This window comes from Poecile atricapillus, chromosome 4 (assembly GCF_030490865.1).
Source record: "Poecile atricapillus isolate bPoeAtr1 chromosome 4, bPoeAtr1.hap1, whole genome shotgun sequence".
Lineage (NCBI taxonomy): Eukaryota > Metazoa > Chordata > Aves > Passeriformes > Paridae > Poecile > Poecile atricapillus.
The window spans coordinates 74,569,488-74,588,647 of record NC_081252.1 but is presented as its reverse complement, the minus strand read 5'-3'; the positions used below and the strand labels follow the sequence as shown (position 1 = coordinate 74,588,647).

General features: G+C 52.2%; 1 protein-coding gene across 3 annotated transcripts; it reads left to right on the top strand.

The window, feature by feature from the left end:
• The first annotated feature begins 251 nt into the window (after positions 1–251).
• Positions 252–19,081, top strand: IDH3B (isocitrate dehydrogenase (NAD(+)) 3 non-catalytic subunit beta). Of its 3 annotated transcripts, none has more exons than XM_058837119.1 (12): positions 252–328; positions 1,102–1,182; positions 2,719–2,817; positions 3,795–3,915; positions 5,591–5,651; positions 7,547–7,679; positions 12,078–12,211; positions 13,454–13,556; positions 15,739–15,885; positions 15,995–16,089; positions 16,164–16,224; positions 17,191–17,308. In XM_058837119.1, the coding sequence occupies exons 1-12, from the start codon at positions 293–295 to the stop codon at positions 17,278–17,280; spliced, it is 1,161 nt and encodes a 386-aa protein (XP_058693102.1). In that variant the 5' UTR covers positions 252–292; the 3' UTR covers positions 17,281–17,308. The 3 variants fall into 3 exon arrangements, with proteins under 3 accessions (XP_058693102.1, XP_058693103.1, XP_058693104.1); XM_058837120.1 differs by lacking the exon at positions 17,191–17,308 and adding an exon at positions 18,958–19,081 and having other exon boundaries at positions 253–328; XM_058837121.1 differs by having other exon boundaries at positions 261–328; positions 2,752–2,817; positions 17,191–17,313.
• The last annotated feature ends 79 nt before the right edge of the window (positions 19,082–19,160 follow it).

The following is a 19,160-nucleotide window of genomic DNA, read 5'->3' as shown; positions in this document are numbered from 1 at the left end:
TGACATTGGGGGGTCCCTGGGGGGACACTGGGGGTCCCTGGGGTGACATTGGGGTGGACACTGGGGGTCCCTGGGGTGACATTGGGGGGTCCCTGGGGTGACATTGAGGGGTCCCTGGGGTGACATTGGGGGGTCCCTGGGGTGACATTGGGGGGTCCCTGGGGTGACATTGGGGGGTCCCTGGGGGGGTCCTGTCCCCGCGCTGTCTCGCTCGCCCGCCAGGGGGCGCCGCAGGCCCCGCCCCTTGGGCGTCACGTGCCCGGCGGGCGCGGTGCATTGTGGGCCCGCAAAGATGGCGGCGCTCAGCGCGGGACGGGCGGCGGCGGCGGTGAGGGGGGAGCGAGACAAGGGACGGGCAGGGGACAGCGGGCTCCGGGACGGGAAATGAGGGGACACGGCGAGGGGGGAGATCGCTGAGGGCTCGGGGGAGGGAGGGCAGACGGGATCTGACCTCGTCCTTCACTGCGCCGGCTGAAGGAGATCCGTGAGGACTGAGGGGGGTTCGTGAGGGCTGAGGGAGGTCCGTGAGGGCTGGGAAGGGTCAGACGGGGTCTGGAGGGATCAGAGGGGGGCTGGGAGGATCAGAGGGGGTCTGGAGGGATCAGAGGGGGTCTGGGGGTATCAGAGGGGGTCTGGAGGGATCAGAGGGGGTCTGGGGGGATCAGAGGGGGTCTGGGGGGATCAGAGGGGGTCTGGAGGGATCAGAGGGGGTCTGGGGGGATCAGAGGGGGTCTGAGGGATCAGAGGGGATCTGGAGGGATCAGAGGGGGTCTGGGGGGATCAGAGGGGGTCTGAGGGATCAGAGGGGATCTGGAGGGATCAGAGGGGGTCTGAGGGATCAGAGGGGGTCTGGGGGGATCAGAGGGGGTCTGGAGGGATCAGAGGGGGGCTGAGGGATCAGTCTGGGGCAGGGTGTGAGGTCAGGGCCGGGACGGTTCCGTTTGGGGAGTGTCAGTTTTGTGGGGGGAGGTTGAGGCTGGCTTGGGGGGTGACGCTTTGGGGGTGACGCTTTGGGGTTCCTTGGGGCTGGGAGGACTTTGGGGGTGAGGAGCAGCCCCTGAGGGGGCTCTCTGGGCTCTGACATCTCCCCCGGACCCCCAGGGCCTCCTGCGAGCCCAGAGCCTCGGGGTGTGGCGGGGGCTGGGCACCGCGGCCCCCCTCCTGCAGCAGGCCCAGGCCAAGGTGAGCAGCGGCTGAGGGAGGAAGGCGGAATTTGGGGGGGAAAAGGGCGATCAGGGCTCCCCAAAATGTCCCCGACAGGAGTTGGGAACAAGGGGCAGGACAAGAAACGGCCTCAAGTTGTGCCAAGGGAGGTTTGGGTGGGATATTGGGAATTTTCCTTCCTGGGAAGGGCAGTCCCCGGTGCTGGTGGGGTTTAACAGCCATGGGGATGTGGCACTTGGGGACACGGTCAGTGGTGGCCCTGGCAGTGCTGGGGGGAGTCTCTGAGGCTTTTCCCAGCGGGAAAATTCCCTCATTCCGTGGGAAATGTTGCTGAGGGAAGGGCTGGGCCCTGAGCAGCTGCCTGACCTTGAGGCTGCCCTTCCCTCAGCTTCGCCTCCTGATATTTCATCCCTGCCCAGGAGCCCCCTTCGTGCCCTGGAAATTTGATTCCAGCCCAATTTGTGACTCTTGGCTTTCCCTCCCTCCCTCATTTCCCTGCTCCCACTGGGATTCCAGAGTTTTGCTGGCGTTGCTGGGAGGGAATTCCCTGTGGATCCCCCAGGCTGGATCTGGGAGATTCCTGCTGGGAGCAGCTCCCAAATTCTGGGCTGAGGAAGGTGGGAGCAGTGGGAGGGAGGCTGTTGGAATGGGATGTGTGGAACACCCCAGGAATGATGCTCTGGGCTGTCCAGAATTCCACGAGATGCTGAGGGCAGGAATGAGGGAATTCCGCGGGGAATTTCCACTGGGGAAATCCCTCCTGGGAAGAGAAAAGGGCGGAGTCCCCATCCCCGGAGAGATTTGGGTGGGATATTGGGGGAATTCCTGCTAAAATCGGCTGTCCAGGGTTCCATGAGGTGCTGAGGGAGTTGAGGAACACGGAGCTGTGCCGGGAATTCCACGGGATGGAGGGAGAGGTTATTTCTGGAGGTGCTGAGTGCAGGGAAGGTCTCTCGGTGGTGTCGGGTGTGCTCGGGGCTGGTGTCACCCCGGGGTGGCCTCAGGACAGCGACAGCGATTGACAGGACAAGGCTTGGAGGGGCTGGAGCCTGTCCAGGGAAAGGAATGGATTTGGGGAAGGGAATGGAGCCCCAGGAGAGGCTGAGGGAGCTGGAAAGGGGGCTCAGCTCGGAGAGAAGGGATCAGGAGGGACCCCGTGGCTCTGCACAGCTCCCTGCCAGGAGAGGGGAGCAGGAACAGGACAAAGGGACGAGGTTTGGGTGGGATATTGGGAATTTTCCCCCTGGAAAAGGCTGCCCAGGAGGGGGGAGCAGGGACAGGACAAAGGGACGAGGTTTGGGTGGGATATTGGGAATTCTCCTCCTGGAAAAGGCTGCCCAGGACAGGGTGGAGCCGTCATCCCTTGGAGGGATTTCCCAAACCCGTGGATGTGGCACTTGGGGACATGAGAAGACCCCGGGCCTTTCCCAGCGCTGCCATTCCATAACTCCCTAAGAGCTCAGAGCGTTCCCTGGCCCTGTGGGGCTGGACCCTGGGGGTGCCCTGGCCCCGGTTTGGGGCTGGTTTTGGGGTGACCCCACCGTGTCCCCGCAGTCCCACAGTGCCAAGGTTGAGGGGACATTCCAGGTGACGATGCTGCCGGGGGATGGCGTGGGCCCGGAGCTGATGCACGCCGTCAAGGAGGTCTTCAAGGTATGGCCACGTCCAGGGGGACACCAGGCAGCTGGCCCTGGGTGTCCCCAAGTGTCTCTGGGTGTCCCCAAGTGTCCCTGAGCATCCCTGAGAGTCCCTGGATGTCTCTGAGTGTCCCTGAGTATTCCTGGGTGCCCCTAAGAGTCCCTGAGTGTCCCTGGGTATCTTTGGGTGTCCCTGAGTGTCCCTGAACATCCCTGGGTGTCCCTGAACGTCCTTGAGTGTCCCTGGGTGTCCCTGAGCATTCCTGGGTGTCCCCAAGTGTCCCTGGGTGTCCCCAAGTGTCCCTGGGTGTCCCTAAGAGTCCCTGAGAGTCATCCCTGGGTGTCCCTGGATGTCCTTGGGTGTCCCTGGGTGTCCCTGAACATCCCTGAGTGTCCTTGAGGGTCCCTGGGTGTCCCTGGGTGTCCCCATGAGTCCTTGAGTGTCCCTGAGCATCCCTGATTCTGGGATTGGGATAGAGGGAATTCTGGGATCAGGGATGTCCCTGAATGTCCCTGAATGTCTCTGAACGTCCCCAAGTGTCCCTGTGAGTCCCTGAGTGTCCTTGAGAGTCCCTGGGTGTCCCTGAGTGTCCCTGGATGTCCCTGTGCCCTCTGTCCCCACTGGACACCCACGGGCAGAGGGTGAGTCCCCATTCCTGGAGGGATTTGGGTCGGATATTGGGAAAATTCCTCCTAAAAATGGCTCTCCAGGGCGGTGGGGGGAGTGCCCATCCCTGCAGGGACTGAACAGCCCTGTGGCATGTGGCACTTGGGGACATGCCAGCGGTGGCCTGTCCCTCAGAGGCTTTTCCCAAGGGAAATACTCCACAATTCCATCCCCATCACCGTTCCATTGGCACTGGAGCAATCCCAGTTCCCAATGGTTTCCTGCTTCCCCTGAGCTCCCCCTGGCCTGTTGAGGGCTCTGTGTCCCCCCTGCCGTGTCCCCGAGGGTCCCACAGGTGACAATGGGTGGCTCTGTCCCCGTGCCAGGCCGGCAATGTCCCCGTGATCTTCGACGAGCACCACCTGAGCGAGGTGCAGAACACGGCATCCGAGGAGAAGCTGGATCGGGTGGTGGATTCCATGAAGGAGAGCAAGGTGGCCCTCATCGGTGAGGGGAACATGGCCCTGTCCCTGTCCTTGTCACTGTCCTTGTCCCTTGTCACTGTCCTTGTCACTGTTCCTGTCCTTGTCCCTTGTCACTGTTCCTGTCACTGTCCTTGTCCCTGTTCCTTTCCTTGTTCTTGTCCTTGTCCCTGTTCCTGTCCTTGTTCTTGTCCTTGTCCCTTGTCACTCTCCTTGTCCCTGTTTCTGTCCCTGTCCTTGTTCTTGTCCCTGTTCCTATCCTTGTCCCCATCCCCATCCCTGTCCCCATCTCTGTCCCCATCCCCATCCCTGTCCCCATCCCTGTCCCCATCCCTGTCCCCATCCCGGGACAGCGGTGTTGACTGCTCAGGTTCCCGAGGATCTGGGACAGTTCTGATGCCGCTCAGTGTCCCACAGGGAAGATCCATCCCCATCCTCGTCCCCGTCCCCGTCCCCGTCCCCATCCCCGTCCCCATCCCCATCCCCATCCCCATCCCCGTCCCCATCCCGGTACAGGCGGGTTTGGCCACTCAGGTTCCCGAGGGATCCGGGGCGGTTCTGACCCCGCTCCCCAGGGCGGTTCTGACCCCTCAGGCTCCCCAGGGTGGTTCTGACCCCTCAGGCTCCCCGGGGCAGTTCTGACCCCTCAGGCTCCCCAGGGCGGTTCTGACCCCTCAGGCTCCCCGGGGCAGTTCTGACCCCTCAGGCTCCCCAGGGCGGTTCTGACCCCGCTCCCCAGGGCGGTTCTGACCCCTCAGGCTCCCCAGGGCGGTTCTGACCCCTCAGGCTCCCCGGGGCGGTTCTGACCCCTCAGGCTCCCCGGGGCGGTTCTGACCCCTCAGGCTCCCCAGGGTGGTTCTGACCCCTCAGGCTCCATGGGGCGGTTCTGACCCCTCAGGCTCCCCAGGGTGGTTCTGACCCCTCAGGCTCCATGGGGCGGTTCTGACCCCTCAGGCTCCCCGGGGCGGTTCTGACCCCGCTCCCCAGGGCGGTTCTGACCCCTCAGGCTCCCCAGGGCGGTTCTGACCCCTCTCCCCAGGGCGGTTCTGACCCCTCTCCCCAGGGCGGTTCTGACCCCACTCCCCGGGGCGGTTCTGACCCCTCAGGCTCCCCGGGGCAGTTCTGACCCCTCAGGCTCCCCAGGGCGGTTCTGACCCCTCAGGCTCCCCGGGGCAGTTCTGACCCCTCAGGCTCCCCAGGGCGGTTCTGACCCCGCTCCCCAGGGCGGTTCTGACCCCTCAGGCTCCCCAGGGCGGTTCTGACCCCTCAGGCTCCCCGGGGCGGTTCTGACCCCTCAGGCTCCCCAGGGTGGTTCTGACCCCTCAGGCTCCATGGGGCGGTTCTGACCCCTCAGGCTCCCCAGGGTGGTTCTGACCCCTCAGGCTCCATGGGGCGGTTCTGACCCCTCAGGCTCCCCAGGGCGGTTCTGACCCCTCAGGCTCCATGGGGCGGTTCTGACCCCTCAGGCTCCCCAGGGTGGTTCTGACCCCTCAGGCTCCATGGGGCGGTTCTGACCCCTCAGGCTCCATGGGGTGGTTCTGACCCCTCAGGCTCCCCAGGGCGGTTCTGACCCTGCTCCCCAGGGCGGTTCTGACCCCTCAGGCTCCCCAGGGCGGTTCTGACCCCACTCCCCGGGGCGGTTCTGACCCCTCAGGCTCCATGGGGTGGTTCTGACCCCATTCCGTGTCCGTGTCCCACAGGGAAGATCCACACGCCCATGGAGTACAAGGGGGACCTGGCGTCCTACGACATGAGGCTCAGGTGAGGGGGGTGGGAAGGGGCTTCATTAATCACTAATTAATGACTTATGGGGGAGGGCTGAGGGGAACAACAGCCCTGAGCTGTTCCTGGGGGTCTGCAGGGGAGTGGGACCTGGAGTGGGGGGAAGAGCTAATAATTAAATATTAATAATTATTAATATCATTGATTAATGATAACTAATACTTATCAAGATTATATAGATGTATTAATACATTTATATATTTTATTAATTTTGTATTATTAATATAATAGTAAAACATATTATTATAGTTATATTAATATATTATTAATAATATATTAATGGCAATATAATGTATTTAATTGCATGTCATATATAATATAATTAATCTAATATATTAATAACACATTATTAATATATAGTATATTATTAGATATTATTAGATATTATTAATATAATATTAATTATAATAAATATTAATTTATCTTGATATTTATTATATATTAAATAATTAATAATAATATTAACTATAGTAATTATGTGTTTATTGTATATTATTAATATACTAATATATTATAGATGAAATTTATATATTATATATTTATAAATATTATAATAATGTATATTATATTTTATAATTATAATAATTATATATTAATTTTATATATTGTATATTAATATACTTATAGTGCATATTAACATACTATTATATTATCATATTAGTTATTGATATTATCTATTAATCGTTAATATTAATTTATAGAAATATTAATTAATATTTAATTATTTTAGATTTGGTTGTTACTTGATTTAATTGATGAATTGGGAAGCAAAACTCCTCAGGGACCCTCCATGGCTGGGAGCTGATCCTGGTTCCCTGGAAATTCCCACTGAACAATCAGTGGGGAAAAACCCCCGTTAATTAATAATTAATGAGTTATTAATAATTAATGAGTTATTGCTAGGCAAAACAGCGTAGCCGGGAGCTGCCCCTGTTGGCTGATGCTGGTTCCCTGGAAATCCCCGAGTTTTCAAAGCTGGAAAACCTCGTTAATTAATAATTAATGAGTTAATGAGAAGCTCAGCTCCTGAGGGACGATGCCAGGAGCTGTCCCTTTAGAGGGAAAAAACCCCATTAATTAATAATTAATGAGTTATTGGGAAGCTCAGCTCCTGCAGGACAATGCCAGGAGCCATTTCTGCAGAGGGAAAAGCCCCATTAATTAATAATTAATGAGTTAATGAGAAGCTCAGCTCCTGAGGGATGATGCCAGGAGCCATTTCTGCAGAGAGAAAAACCCCATTAATTAATAATTAATGAGTTAATGAGAAGCAAATCTCTTGAGAGACGATGCCAGGAGCTGTCCCTGCAGCTCGGTGTCCCCAGCCGTGTCCCTTGGGACCTGGGGGGAACAGTGGTGGAAAAACCCCATTAATTAATAATTAATGAGTTAATGAGAAGCTCAGCTCCTGAGGGACAATGCCAGCAGGAGCTGTCCCTGCAGGGGGTGTCCCCAGCCGTGTCCCCAGCAGTGACACGCTGTCCCCGTGTCCCAGGGGGTGACACAGTGTCCCCAGCCGTGTCCCCAGCCTGTCCCCAGCAGTGACACGCTGTCCCTGTGTCCCAGGAGGTGACACAGTGTCCCCAGCCTGTCCCCAGCTGTGTCCCCAGCCTGTCCCCAGCAGTGACACGCTGTCCCCATGTCCCAGGAGGTGACACAGTGTCCCCAGGTGTCCCCAGCCTGTCCCCAGCAGTGACACGCTGTCCCCATGTCCCAGGGGGTGACACAGTGTCCCCAGCCGTGTCCCCAGCCGTGTCCCAGGAGGTGACACAGTGTCCCCAGCCGTGTCCCCAAGTGTCCCCAGCCGTGTCCCCAGCAGTGACACGCTGTCCCCAGCCTGTCCCCAGCAGTGACACACTGTCCCCATGTCCCAGGAGGAAGCTGGATCTCTTTGCCAACGTGGTGCACGTCAAGAGCCTCCCGGGGTACCAGACCCGCCACAACAACCTGGACCTGGTGATCATCCGCGAGCAGACCGAGGGCGAGTACAGCTCCCTGGAGCACGAGGTACCGGCACTTCCACCGCAATTCCACCGGGAATTCCACCGGGAATTCCACCGGATCAGGGAATCCACAGCTTCCCCCATGGAGGGACTGGGATTTGGGGATGGAATTCCTCCCATGTTTGCTGCTGGAAGTGTCCAAGGTCACCTGGGATGGTGGGAGCTGTTCCTGCCCATGGATGGGGCTGGAATTGGTGGGATTTAAGGTCCCTTCCAAGCAGAAAATCTGGGATTTGGGAGCTCCTCTGCTCTGGGAATTCTGGGAATGTTCCCCTGGAGAAGGGAGAAATCCAGGGAATCCTCAGAGTCCCTAAAGGAGCTCCAGGAGAGCTGGAATTTGGGAAAGGGCTGCAGGGACAGGAGCCAGGGAATGGCTTCCCAAGGGAAAGGGGAGATTGGGCTGGGATCTTGGCAAGGAATTCCCAGATTTCCTGTGGATCCCTGGGAATGCCCAAGGCTGGGTTGGGATGGATTTGGATCCACCTGGAACAGCAGGAGCCGTCCCTGGGTGGGATGGGATGAGCTCTGAGGTCTCTCCATCCCAACCCATTCCCTGATTTCCCAGATTTCCCAGATTTCCCTGATTTCTCTGATTTCCCTGCTCAGCACACCCAGGACCTGCCTGGAGCGATGGAATTCAGGGAGGATTTTGGGATGAGAACACCCCCAGCCCCAGGGAGGCTGCAGGGGGGGACAAAGCCTGGAAAAAGGGACGGTGGCACATGGAAATCGTCCTGGGATAACCCTGGACATGGAAACCCCCCCTGGCCCTTCCCAGGGGGGAGGAGAACTGGGAAATTCAAATTAGAACAATTTAATCATTGAAACAAAAGCACAAAATGGCCTGAAAATACCCAGTTCTTTTATCATTACACTTACCCAATTAACAATAGACACATATTCTTCTTAATGACTTAATGACCCACCTTTATACTTACAAATTAACAACAGACATGTAAATTATTTTTCTTAATGACCCATCTTTTTATTTATTCTTAACTAATTAACAATAGGCACGTGAATTATTTTTCTTAATGACTTAATGACCCATCTTTATATTTATCTAATTAACAATAGACATGTAAATTATTTTTCTTAATGACCCATCTTTATATTTATCTAATTAACAATTGGCACATGAATTGTTTTTCTTAATGACTTAATGACCCATCTTTATATTTATCTAAATAACAATAAACATGTAAATTATTTTTCTTAATGACCCATTTTTACATTTATCTAATCAACAATAGACATGTAAATTATTTTTCTTAATGATCCATCTTTATATTTATCTAATTAACAAGAGACATGGAAATTATTTTTCATAATTATATTAAAATTATGATTATAAATATCATCTTTATATTTATCTAATTAACAACAGACACAGAAATTATTTTTCTTAATGACTTAATGACCCATTTCTATATTTATCTAATTAACAATAGACATGTAAATTATTTTTCTTAATGACTTAATGACCCATCTTTATATTTATTCTCATCTAATTAACAATTGGCACATAAATTATTTTTCTTAATGACTTAATGACCCATCTTTATACTTACTCTTATCTAATTAATAATAGACATGTAAATTATTTTTCTTAATGATCCATCTTTATATTTATCTAATTAACAAGAGACATGTAAATTATTTTTCATAATTATATTAAAATTATGATTATGATTAAAATATCATATTTATATTTATCTAATTAACAACAGACACAGAAATTATTTTTCTTAATGACTGAATGACCCATCTTTATACTTACAAATTAACAACAGACATGTAAATTATTTGTTTTAATGACCCATCTTTATATTTATTTAATTAACAATAGACATGTAAATTATTTTTCTTAATGACATTTCTTTACATTTATCTAATTAACAATAGACATGTAAATTATATATTTTAATGACCCATCTTTATATTTATTCTCATCTAATTAACAATAGACACATGAATTACTTTTCTTAATGACCCATCTTTATATTTATCTAAATAACAATAAACATGTAAATTATTTTTTTAATGACCCATCTTTATGCTTACTCTTATCTAATTAACAATTGGCACGTGAATTATTTTTCTTAATGACTTAATGACCCATCTTTGTACTTACAAATTAACAATAGACATGTAAATTATTTTTCATAATTATATTAAAATTATGATTATGATTATAAATATCATATTTATATTTATCTAATTAACAACAAGACACAGAAATTATTTTTCTTAATGACTGAATGACCCATCTTTATACCTAAAAATTAACAACAGACATGTAAATTATTTGTTTTAATGACCCATCTTTATATTTATTCTCATCTAATTAACAATTGGCACATAAATTATTTTTCTTAATGACTTCATGAATTAACCTGTGTGCTGCACTGCGACATTCTCTACCCAAAAACTTCTAGAGGAGGAAAATGAGGAAAGAAAGAAGGAAAAAGTGACAACACCTTAAATCCTCCATCTCATCTTCCACTTTCTAATCTGCTTTAAACTCTAAACTTTAATTTTTTTATACAGGAACTTAATGAAGCTGTCTAATTAACACACACTTTTAGCTTTCCTATCCAACTGTAAGGATTATTTTCATGTTAACAGTGTGAAAACACGCCCTGAAATTTGCTATTTTGTGAAATTCAGTGTTTTCCTGGATCCCAGAGCACACACAAACACTCTCTGTGTGTTGTGAATTTCCTCCAAAAAATCCTTTTTTTCTCATTCTGCTGCATTTTTTCTGCGTTTTTCTTTCTCTTCCAGGATTTCTCAGCCTCATTTTGGGCTGAATTCTTTTGGGATCCTCCCTCCTGGGGAGCCCTGATTATCTCAGGTTTGAAGGAAACTCCTGAGCTCGTTAGGATCTTGTTTCTGGTGTTAATTAGAAAGAATTGTGTTAATTAGAAAGAATTGTGTTAATTAGAAAGTCATCACAAAACACCACAGGTCTCTCCAGACTTTCTGCACAACTTTAAATCAAAATGCCCCCAAATTACACAGTTCATTTATCTTTATACCTATTTTTACCCAATTAACAATAGACACGTTAATTATCTTTCTTAATGACCCATCACCTGTGTGCTGCACTGTGACATTTCCTATCCAATCACTCATTATTACCCAAAAAAAAAAGAAGGAAAATAAACAACATTCTAAATCCTTTCTCCTTTTCTCAGATCTCTTCTTAAATCTCTTTTCTTAAATCTTTTCTCCTGCTTTCTAAACTGACTTAAACTCCAAACTTTAACTTTTTCACCCAGTGATTTAAAAAAACTTTAATTTACATACTCACACATTTAGCTTTCTCTAAATTTAAGTTGTAACTTTTTCACCCAGTGATCTAAAAAAACTTTAATTTACACACTCACTTTCAGCTTTTCTATCTAAATTTAACAGTTGTAAATTTTCACCCAGTGATTTAGGAAAACTTTAATTTACACACTCACATTTTTAGCTTTTCTAACTTTAACAGTTGCAACTTTTTCACCCACTGATTTAGGAAAACTCTCTAATTAACTCACATTTTTAGCTTTTTCTAACTTTAACAGTTGTTTTTCACCCAGTGACTTAAGAAAACTGTAATTTACACACTCACACTTTTAGCTTTTCTCTCTCATTTTGACAGTTCTAACTTTTTCACACAGTGACTTAAGAAATTTCTCTAATTAACTCACACTTTTAGCTTTTTCTGACTTTAACAATTGGAACTTTTTCACCCAGTGATTTAAGAAAACTTTAATTTACACACTCACACTTTTAGTTTTTCTCTCTCATTTTAACAGTTCTAACTTTTTCACCCAGTGACTTAAGAAAAATTTAATTTACACACTCACTTTTAGCTTTTCTATCTGACTTTAACAGTTGTTCTCATGCCTCACCACGAAATCACACCCATGAATTTCAGGCTGTGTGAAATCCGGTGTTTTCCTGGGTGTCAGAGTTCAGGATCAGAAGGGAGGGCACACACTCTGTGTCCCTGTCCTGCCACCAGTGTCACCCTGTCCCTGTCCCTGTCCCTGTCCCTGTCCTGCCACCAGTGTCACCCTGTCCCTGTCCCAGCCCTGCCAGCAGTGTCACCCTGTCCCTGTCCCAGCCCTGCCAGCAGTGTCACCCTGTCCCTGTCCCTGTCCCAGCCCTGCCACCAGTGTCACCCTGTCCCTGTCCTGCCACCAGTGTCACCCTGTCCCTGTCCCAGCCCTGCCAGCAGTGTCACCCTGTCCCTGTCCCAGCCCTGCCACCAGTGTCACCCTGTCCCTGTCCCTGTCCCAGCCCTGCCACCAGTGTCACCCTGTCCCTGTCCCTGTCCCAGCCCTGCCACCAGTGTCACCCTGTCCCTGTCCTGCCACCAGTGTCACCCTGTCCCTGTCCCTGTCCCCAGAGTGCCAAGGGGGTGATCGAGTGCCTCAAGATCATCACCAGGGCCAAGTCCCAGCGCATCGCCAAGTTCGCCTTCGACTACGCCACCAAGAAGGGCCGGGCCAAGGTGACAGCTGTGCACAAAGCCAACATCATGTGAGTGCCACTGTCCCCTCCCCTGTCACCTCCCTGTCACCTCCCTGTCACCGTGGTGGCGGGAGGGGGTTTGGAGGTGGGGGAGCAAAGTTTGGGTGGGGTTTTGGGAAGGGGTTCTGGGTTGGGATGGGTTTATCCTGGGAAAGGGGTGTGGTCACCCCGAAAATGGTGGAGTTTGGGAAGGTTTGGGAGTTTGGGGATGAGGGGGTGAGGTCAGGGATGGTGGGAGAGCTGGGAATGTTCCCCTGGAGAAGGGAAAAATCCAGGGAATCCTCAGAGGATCCCTGCAGGGGCTCCAGGAGAGCTGGGAATGTTCCCCTGGAGAAGGGAGAAATCCAGGGAATGCTGAGAGTCCCTGCAGGGGCTCCAGGAGAGCTGGAGAGGGACTGGGGCCAAGGGCTGCAGGGACAGGAGCCAGGGAATGGCTTCCCAAGGGAAAGGGGAGATTGGGCTGGGATCTTGGCAAGGAATTCCTGCCTGGGATTCTGCAATTCCCAGATTCCTGTGGATCCCTGGGAATTCCCAAGGCTGGTTTGGGATGGATTTGGATCCAGCTGGGATGGTGGGAGCTGTCCCTGCCCATGGATGGGGTTGGAATTGATGGGATTTAAGGTCCCTTCCAACAAAAAAAGGTCTGGGATTCGGGAGCTCCTCTGCTCTGGGAGAGCTGGGAATGTTCCCCTGGAGAAGGGAAAAATCCAGGGAATGCTCAGAGTCCCTAAAGGAGCTCCAGGAGAGCTGGAATTTGGGAAAGGGCTGCAGGGACAGGAGCCAGGGAATGGCTTCCCAAGGGAAAGGGGAGATTGGGCTGGGATCTTGGCAAGGAATTCCCAGATTTCCTGTGGATCCCTGGGAATGCCCAAGGCCAGGCTGGACTTTGGGATTGGATCCAGCTGGGATGGTGGGAGCTGTCCCTGCCCATGGAATCAGGAATGTTCAAGGTTCCTCTCCACACGAAGCATTCCCTGATTCTGGGATCTGTGGGTGAGGGAGACCCGGATTTCCCTGGGATTTGGGGCTTTTCCCTCGCTCTGCTCCCAGCCAGGAGCTGCTGCTGATCCATAAATCCGATATTCCCATCACAACCTCTGCCTGTGGGACCATTCCTGCAGAACCCCAACCTCCGGGATCAGCCCTGGGCCAGAGCAGGGAGAGGATGGGGAGGGTGGGATGAGGAGCCCCAGGTGGGCTCAGAGATCCCATTCCTGGAGGATTTCCCTGCTCCCGGGGTTCCCTTGGCAGGAAGCTGGGGGATGGGCTGTTCCTGCAGTGCTGCAAGGAGGTGGCTGAGCTCTACCCCAAGATCAAATTCGACACCATGATCATCGACAACTGCTGCATGCAGGTCAGCCACAGCCCCTGCACAGCCATGAAAACCCCCCTTGATATCCCTAAAAACCCCCTTGATATCCCTAAAATCCCCCCTTGATATCCCTAAAAACCCCCCTTGATATCCCTAAAAACCTCCTTGATATCCCTAAAATCCCCCCTTGATATCCCTAAAAACCCCCTTGATATCCCTAAAAAAACCCCCTTGATATCCCTAAAAACCCCCTTGATATCCCTAAAAACCCCCTTGATATCCCTAAAAAAACCCCTTGATATCCCTAAAAACCCCCCTTGATATCCCTAAAAACCCCCCTTGATAGCCCTAAAAACCCCCTTGATATCCCTAAAAACCCCCTTGATAGCCCTAAAAACCCCCCTTGATATCCCTAAAATCCCCCTTGATATCCCTAAAAACCCCCCTTGATACCCCTAAAAAACCCCCTTGATATCCCTAAAAACCCCCCTTGATACCCCTAAAAACCCCCCTTGATATCCCTAAAAACCCCCCTTGATATCCCTAAAAACCCCCCTTGATATCCCTAAAAACCCCCCTTGATATCCCTAAAAACCCCCCTTGATATCCATAAAATCCCCCCTTTATATCCATAAAATCTCCCCTTCACAGCCCAAAAAACTCCCCTTCACATCCCTAAAAACCCCCTTTTATATCCCTAAAAACTCCTCTTCACATCCCTAAAATTTCCCCTTCACATCCCTAAAATTTCTTCTTCACATCCCAAAAACTCCACAGCCCTAAAATCTCCCCTTCACATCCCTAGAAACACCTTTATATCCCTAAAATCTCCCCTTTATATCCCTAAAATCTCCCCTTTATATCCCTAAAATCTCCCCTTTATATCCCTAAAAATCTCCCCTTTATATCCCTAAAAACTCCACATCCCTAAAGTCTTCCCTTTCACATCCCTAAAAACCCCCTTCACATCCCAAAAACTCCACAGTCCTAAAATCTCCCATTTATATCCCGAAAAACCCCCTTTTATATCCCTAAAAACTCCCATTCAAATCCCTAAAATTTCCCCTTCACATCCCTAAAATTTCCTCTTCACATCCTTAAAAACCCCCGTTTATATTCCTAAAATCCCTTCACATCCCTAAAATCTCCCCTTCACATCCCAAAAACTCCACATCCCTAAAAACTCTCCTTTATATCCCTAAATCCCCCCTTCACATTCCTAGAAACATCTTTATATCCCTAAAATCCCCTCATCACATCCCTAAAATCCCCCCTTCACATCCCTAAAAACTCTCCTTTATATCCCTAAATCCCTAAATCCCCCCTTCACATTCCTAGAAACATCCTTATATCCCTAAAATCCCCCCTCCACATCCCTAAAATCCTTTCACATCCCTAAAATCATCCCTTCACATCCCTAAAATCCCTCCACATCCCTAAAATCCCTTCACATCCCTAGAAACATCTTTATATCCCTAAAAACCCTTTCACATCCCTAGAATCCCTCCTTCACATCCCTAAAAACTCTCCTTTATATCCCTAAATCCCCCTTCACATTCCTAGAAACACCTTTATATCCCTAAAATCACCCTTCCACATCCCTAAAATCCTTCCACATCCCTAAAATCCCTTCACATCCCTGAAATCCCCCCTTCACATCCCTAAAATCCCTTCACATCCCTAAAATCATCCCTTCACATCCCTAAAATCCCTTCACATCCCTAAAATCCCCCTCCACATCCCTAAAATCCTTTCACATCCCTAAAATCATCCCTTCACATCCCTAAAATCTCTCCACATCCCTAGAAACATCTTTATATCCCTAAAATCCCCCCATCACATCCCTAAAATCCCCCCTTCACATCCCTAAAAACTCCATTCAGTCCCTAAAATCCCTCCTTCACATCCCTGAAAACTCCACATCCCTAAAAACTCTCCTTTATATCCCTAAATCCCCCCTTCACATTCCTAGAAACACCTTTATATCCCTAAAATCTCCCCTTTATATCCCTAAAATCCCTTTCCCATCCCTGAAATCCCCCCTTGAACCCCTCACAGCTCCCCCAGAGCCCTCCCCGCTGCTCCAGGCAGCTCCGAGCGTGGAACCCCTGGAAGGTTCTGGACACCCCTGGCCTCTCCTCCAGCCCCAGCCCCCCTTCCCCCGGCATTCCCAGCATTCCCAGCATTCCCAGCATTCCCAACATTCCCAACATTCCCGTTCCAGCTGGTGCAGAATCCCTACCAGTTCGATGTCCTGGTGATGCCCAACCTCTACGGGAACATCGTGGATAACCTGGCGGCGGGGCTGGTGGGCGGCGCCGGCGTCGTGCCCGGCGAGAGCTACAGCGCCGAGTACGCCGTCTTCGAGCTGGTGAGATGGGAATCCCATGGGAATCCCCATTCCAGAGGGGGAGGAATTCCAGAGGGAGAATTCCTGAAGGATGGAGGGGTGGGGGTGACGCTGGCGCCGTGTCCCGCAGGGAGCCCGGCACCCCTTCGCCCAAGCCGTGGGCAGGAACATCGCCAACCCCACGGCCATGCTGCTCTCGGCCTCCAACATGCTGCGGCACCTCAAGTACGTGCTGGGATCTGGGGAGGGTTTGGGGGGGATTCTGAGGGGCTGAACCCCCAATTCCCCCTCTTTTCCAGCCTGGAATTCCACTCCAACATGATCTCGGACGCGGTGAAGAAAGTGATCAAGGGTGGAAAAGTGAGTGCGGGGCAGCGGGGTGGGGTTGGTGGTGCTGGTGTCACTTCTGGGGCTCCTCCCTGCAGCTGGAATTCTGGGGGTCCTCTCTCCTGCTGGAATTTTGGGGCTCTTTCCACCTGGAATTCTGGGGCTCCTCTTTCCAGCTGGAATTCTGGGGATCCTCTTTGCAGCTGGAATTCTGGGGATCCTCTTTGCAGCTGGAATTCTGGCTCCTCTCCTCTCTTCAGCTGGAATTCTGGCTCCTCCCTGCAGCTGGAATTCTGGTTCCTCTCCTAATTCCAGCGGGAATTCTGGCTCCTCTCTCCAGCTGGAATTCTGGGGCTCCTCTTTCCAGCTGGAATTCTGGCTCCTTTCCCCAGCTGGAATTCTGGCTTCTGTTTCCAGCTGGAATTCTGGCTCCTTCCTCTCTCTCTCCAGCTGGAATTCTGGCTCCTCTCCTCTCTCCAGCTGGAATTCTGGCTCCTCTCTCTCCAGCTGGAATTCTGGCTCCTCTCTCTCCAGCTGGAATTCTGGCTTTTGTTTCCAGTTGGAATTCTGGCTCCTCTCCTCTCTCCAGCTACAATCCCGTGCCCACGGCTGTGTCCAGCCCCTGTGGCCGTGTCCTGGCGAGGGAGGGACTTTGGGCAGGGCTGGGGGATCCTCCATGGCCCTGTCCTGGTTTGGGTCCTGGCAGGGCTGCCAGGGATGTTCCCCATTCCCCCCCAGGTCCTGGCAGGGCTCTCAGAGACCTTCCCCATTCCCCCCCAGGTCCTGGCAGGGCTCTCAGGGATGTTCCCCATTCACCCCCAGGTCCTGGCAGGGCTCTCAGGGATGTTCCCCATTCACCCCCAGGTCCTGGCAGGGCTCTCAGGGTGGCTGCTGTCTCTTTCTCTCTCTCTCTCTCTCTCTCCTGTCCCTCTCCCAGCCCATTCCCTGCGTTCACAGCTCCTTTCTCCCGTTTTTCCCCTCCCTCTCTTGGATTTGCAGGTCCGGACTCGGGATTTGGGCGGTTACTCCACCACTTCCGACTTCGTCAAGTCCGTCATTGACAACCTGCACCCCCACTACGGGGCCTAGACCCCCGGCAGCCCCCCCAAACCCCCTCCCCGGCCCGGGGGAGGCCCAGGAACCCCGGGAACAACCCTGAGCCTTCCCTGGGGAACCCCAGGAACGATCCCTGAGCTTTCCCTGGGGAACCCCGGGAATGATCCCTGAGCCTTCCCTGGGGGAGCCCCGGGAATGATCCCTGAGCCTTCCCTGGGGAACCCCGGGAATGATCCCTGAGCCTTCCCTGGGGGAGCCCCGGGAATGATCCCTGAGCCTTCCCTGGGGAATCCCGGGAACAACCCTGAGCCTTCCCCAGCCCAGCAGGGATCGCTTCCCCCTGCGGGCAGATTTGGGGTGCTCCCGGGGATGGGGCAGGGCCCCAAACTCGGCGGCAGCTCCGGGGACATCGGGACCACCTGCCCACCATGGCTCTGGGACCCCATTCCCATGGGATTCCTGTTCCTGTGGGATCCCTGTGACTGGAGAACCATTCCTGTGGGATCCCCATTCCCATGGGATCCCCATTCCCATGGGATCCCCGTGATTCTGGGACCCCCCTTCCCATGGGATCCCCGTTCCTGTGGGGTCCCTGTGATTCTGGAACCCCCCTTCCCATGGGATCCCTGTGACTGGAGAACCATTCCTGTGGGATCCCCGTTCCCATGGGATCCCCGTGATTCTGGAATCCCCATTCTTGTGGGACGCTTGTGACTGTGGAACCCCCATTCCTGCGGGGTTGTGGGGGTATCTGTAAAAATGGGACCTGACTGTGGGATCCCCCTTGGGATCCCTGTGATCCCCCATTCCCATGGGATCCCCATTCCCAAGGGATCCCTGTGACTGTGGGACCAGCCTGGTTTTTGGGATTCTCACAGGACCACCACAACTGTGGGACCCCCATTCCCATGGGACCAGTGCAGTTTGTGGGATCCCAGTGCCCCCATTCCCGTGTGATTTGTGGGATCCCAGTGCCCCCATTCCTGTTCAGTTTTTGGGATCCCAGTGCCCCCATTCCCATTCAGTTTTTGGGATCCCAGTGCCCCCATTCCCGTGTGATTTGTGGGATCCCAGTGCCCCCATTCCTGTTCAGTTTTTGGGATCCCAGTGCCCCATTCCAGTGCAGTTTTTGGGATCCCAGTGCCCCCATTCCTGTGTGATTTGTGGGATCCCAGTGCCCCCATTCCAGTGCAGTTTTTGGGATCCCAGTGCCCCCATTCCCGTGCAGTTTTTGGGATCCCAGTGCCCCCATTCCTGTGCAGTTTTTAGGATCCCAGTGCCCCCTTCCCATGACCGTGGGCTCCCCCATTCCCATGGCCCCCAGCCCCTCCAGCTTTCAGCAATAACCAGGGTGAACCCCCACCCCTTGATCCCCATGCAGGGACAATTCCAGCCCTGGGGTGCCCTGGGGACACCCCAAACCCTCGGGAATTGTCACTTCCAGGGCCCGGAGCCAATCCCGTAACCCCGGGGCCGCTGTGGGGCTGCGCCGTCGCGCCGTGCTCTGTATTCCTGCTTCGCTAATAAAGGGTCCAACGCTTCCCTCGGGGGCGACTCTGGGCTGCTGGGGCGGGGCTGGCAGTGCCACCAGCAGGGCCACACGTCCCCAAGGCACCGGGGACGATTCTGGGGGCGCAGAGGGCTCTGGTGAGCTCGAGGCAGGGGTGACCCCGCTGTCCCCACTGTCCCTAACCTCCCGTCTCCTTGCAGGTGCGCACGGCGGACATGGGGGGCTACTCCACCTCCGTGGATTTCACCCAGGCCGTGATAGATGCCCTGGAGGTTTAGTGGCCCCAGCCCCGGTGACTCCAATAAAGTGGCCTCAGGCGTGTGACCCTGCTGTGACCCTGCTGCTGCCGGTGACAGGGTGACCCCGCTGGGGACAGCCTGCCACCCCCCCTGCCCCGGAGCAG

What these genes read in the sequence shown, in the direction of transcription:
- IDH3B (XM_058837119.1), top strand. Translation starts at nt 293, where the DNA reads ATGGCGGCGCTCAGCGCGGGACGGGCGGCGGCGGCG. An exon ending in TCCTACGACATGAGGCTCAG is followed by an intron (nt 5,652 to 7,546) that starts GTGAGGGGGGTG and finishes CCCATGTCCCAG; the next exon opens with GAGGAAGCTGGATCTCTTTG. An exon ending in AGTACGCCGTCTTCGAGCTG is followed by an intron (nt 15,886 to 15,994) that starts GTGAGATGGGAA and finishes CGTGTCCCGCAG; the next exon opens with GGAGCCCGGCACCCCTTCGC.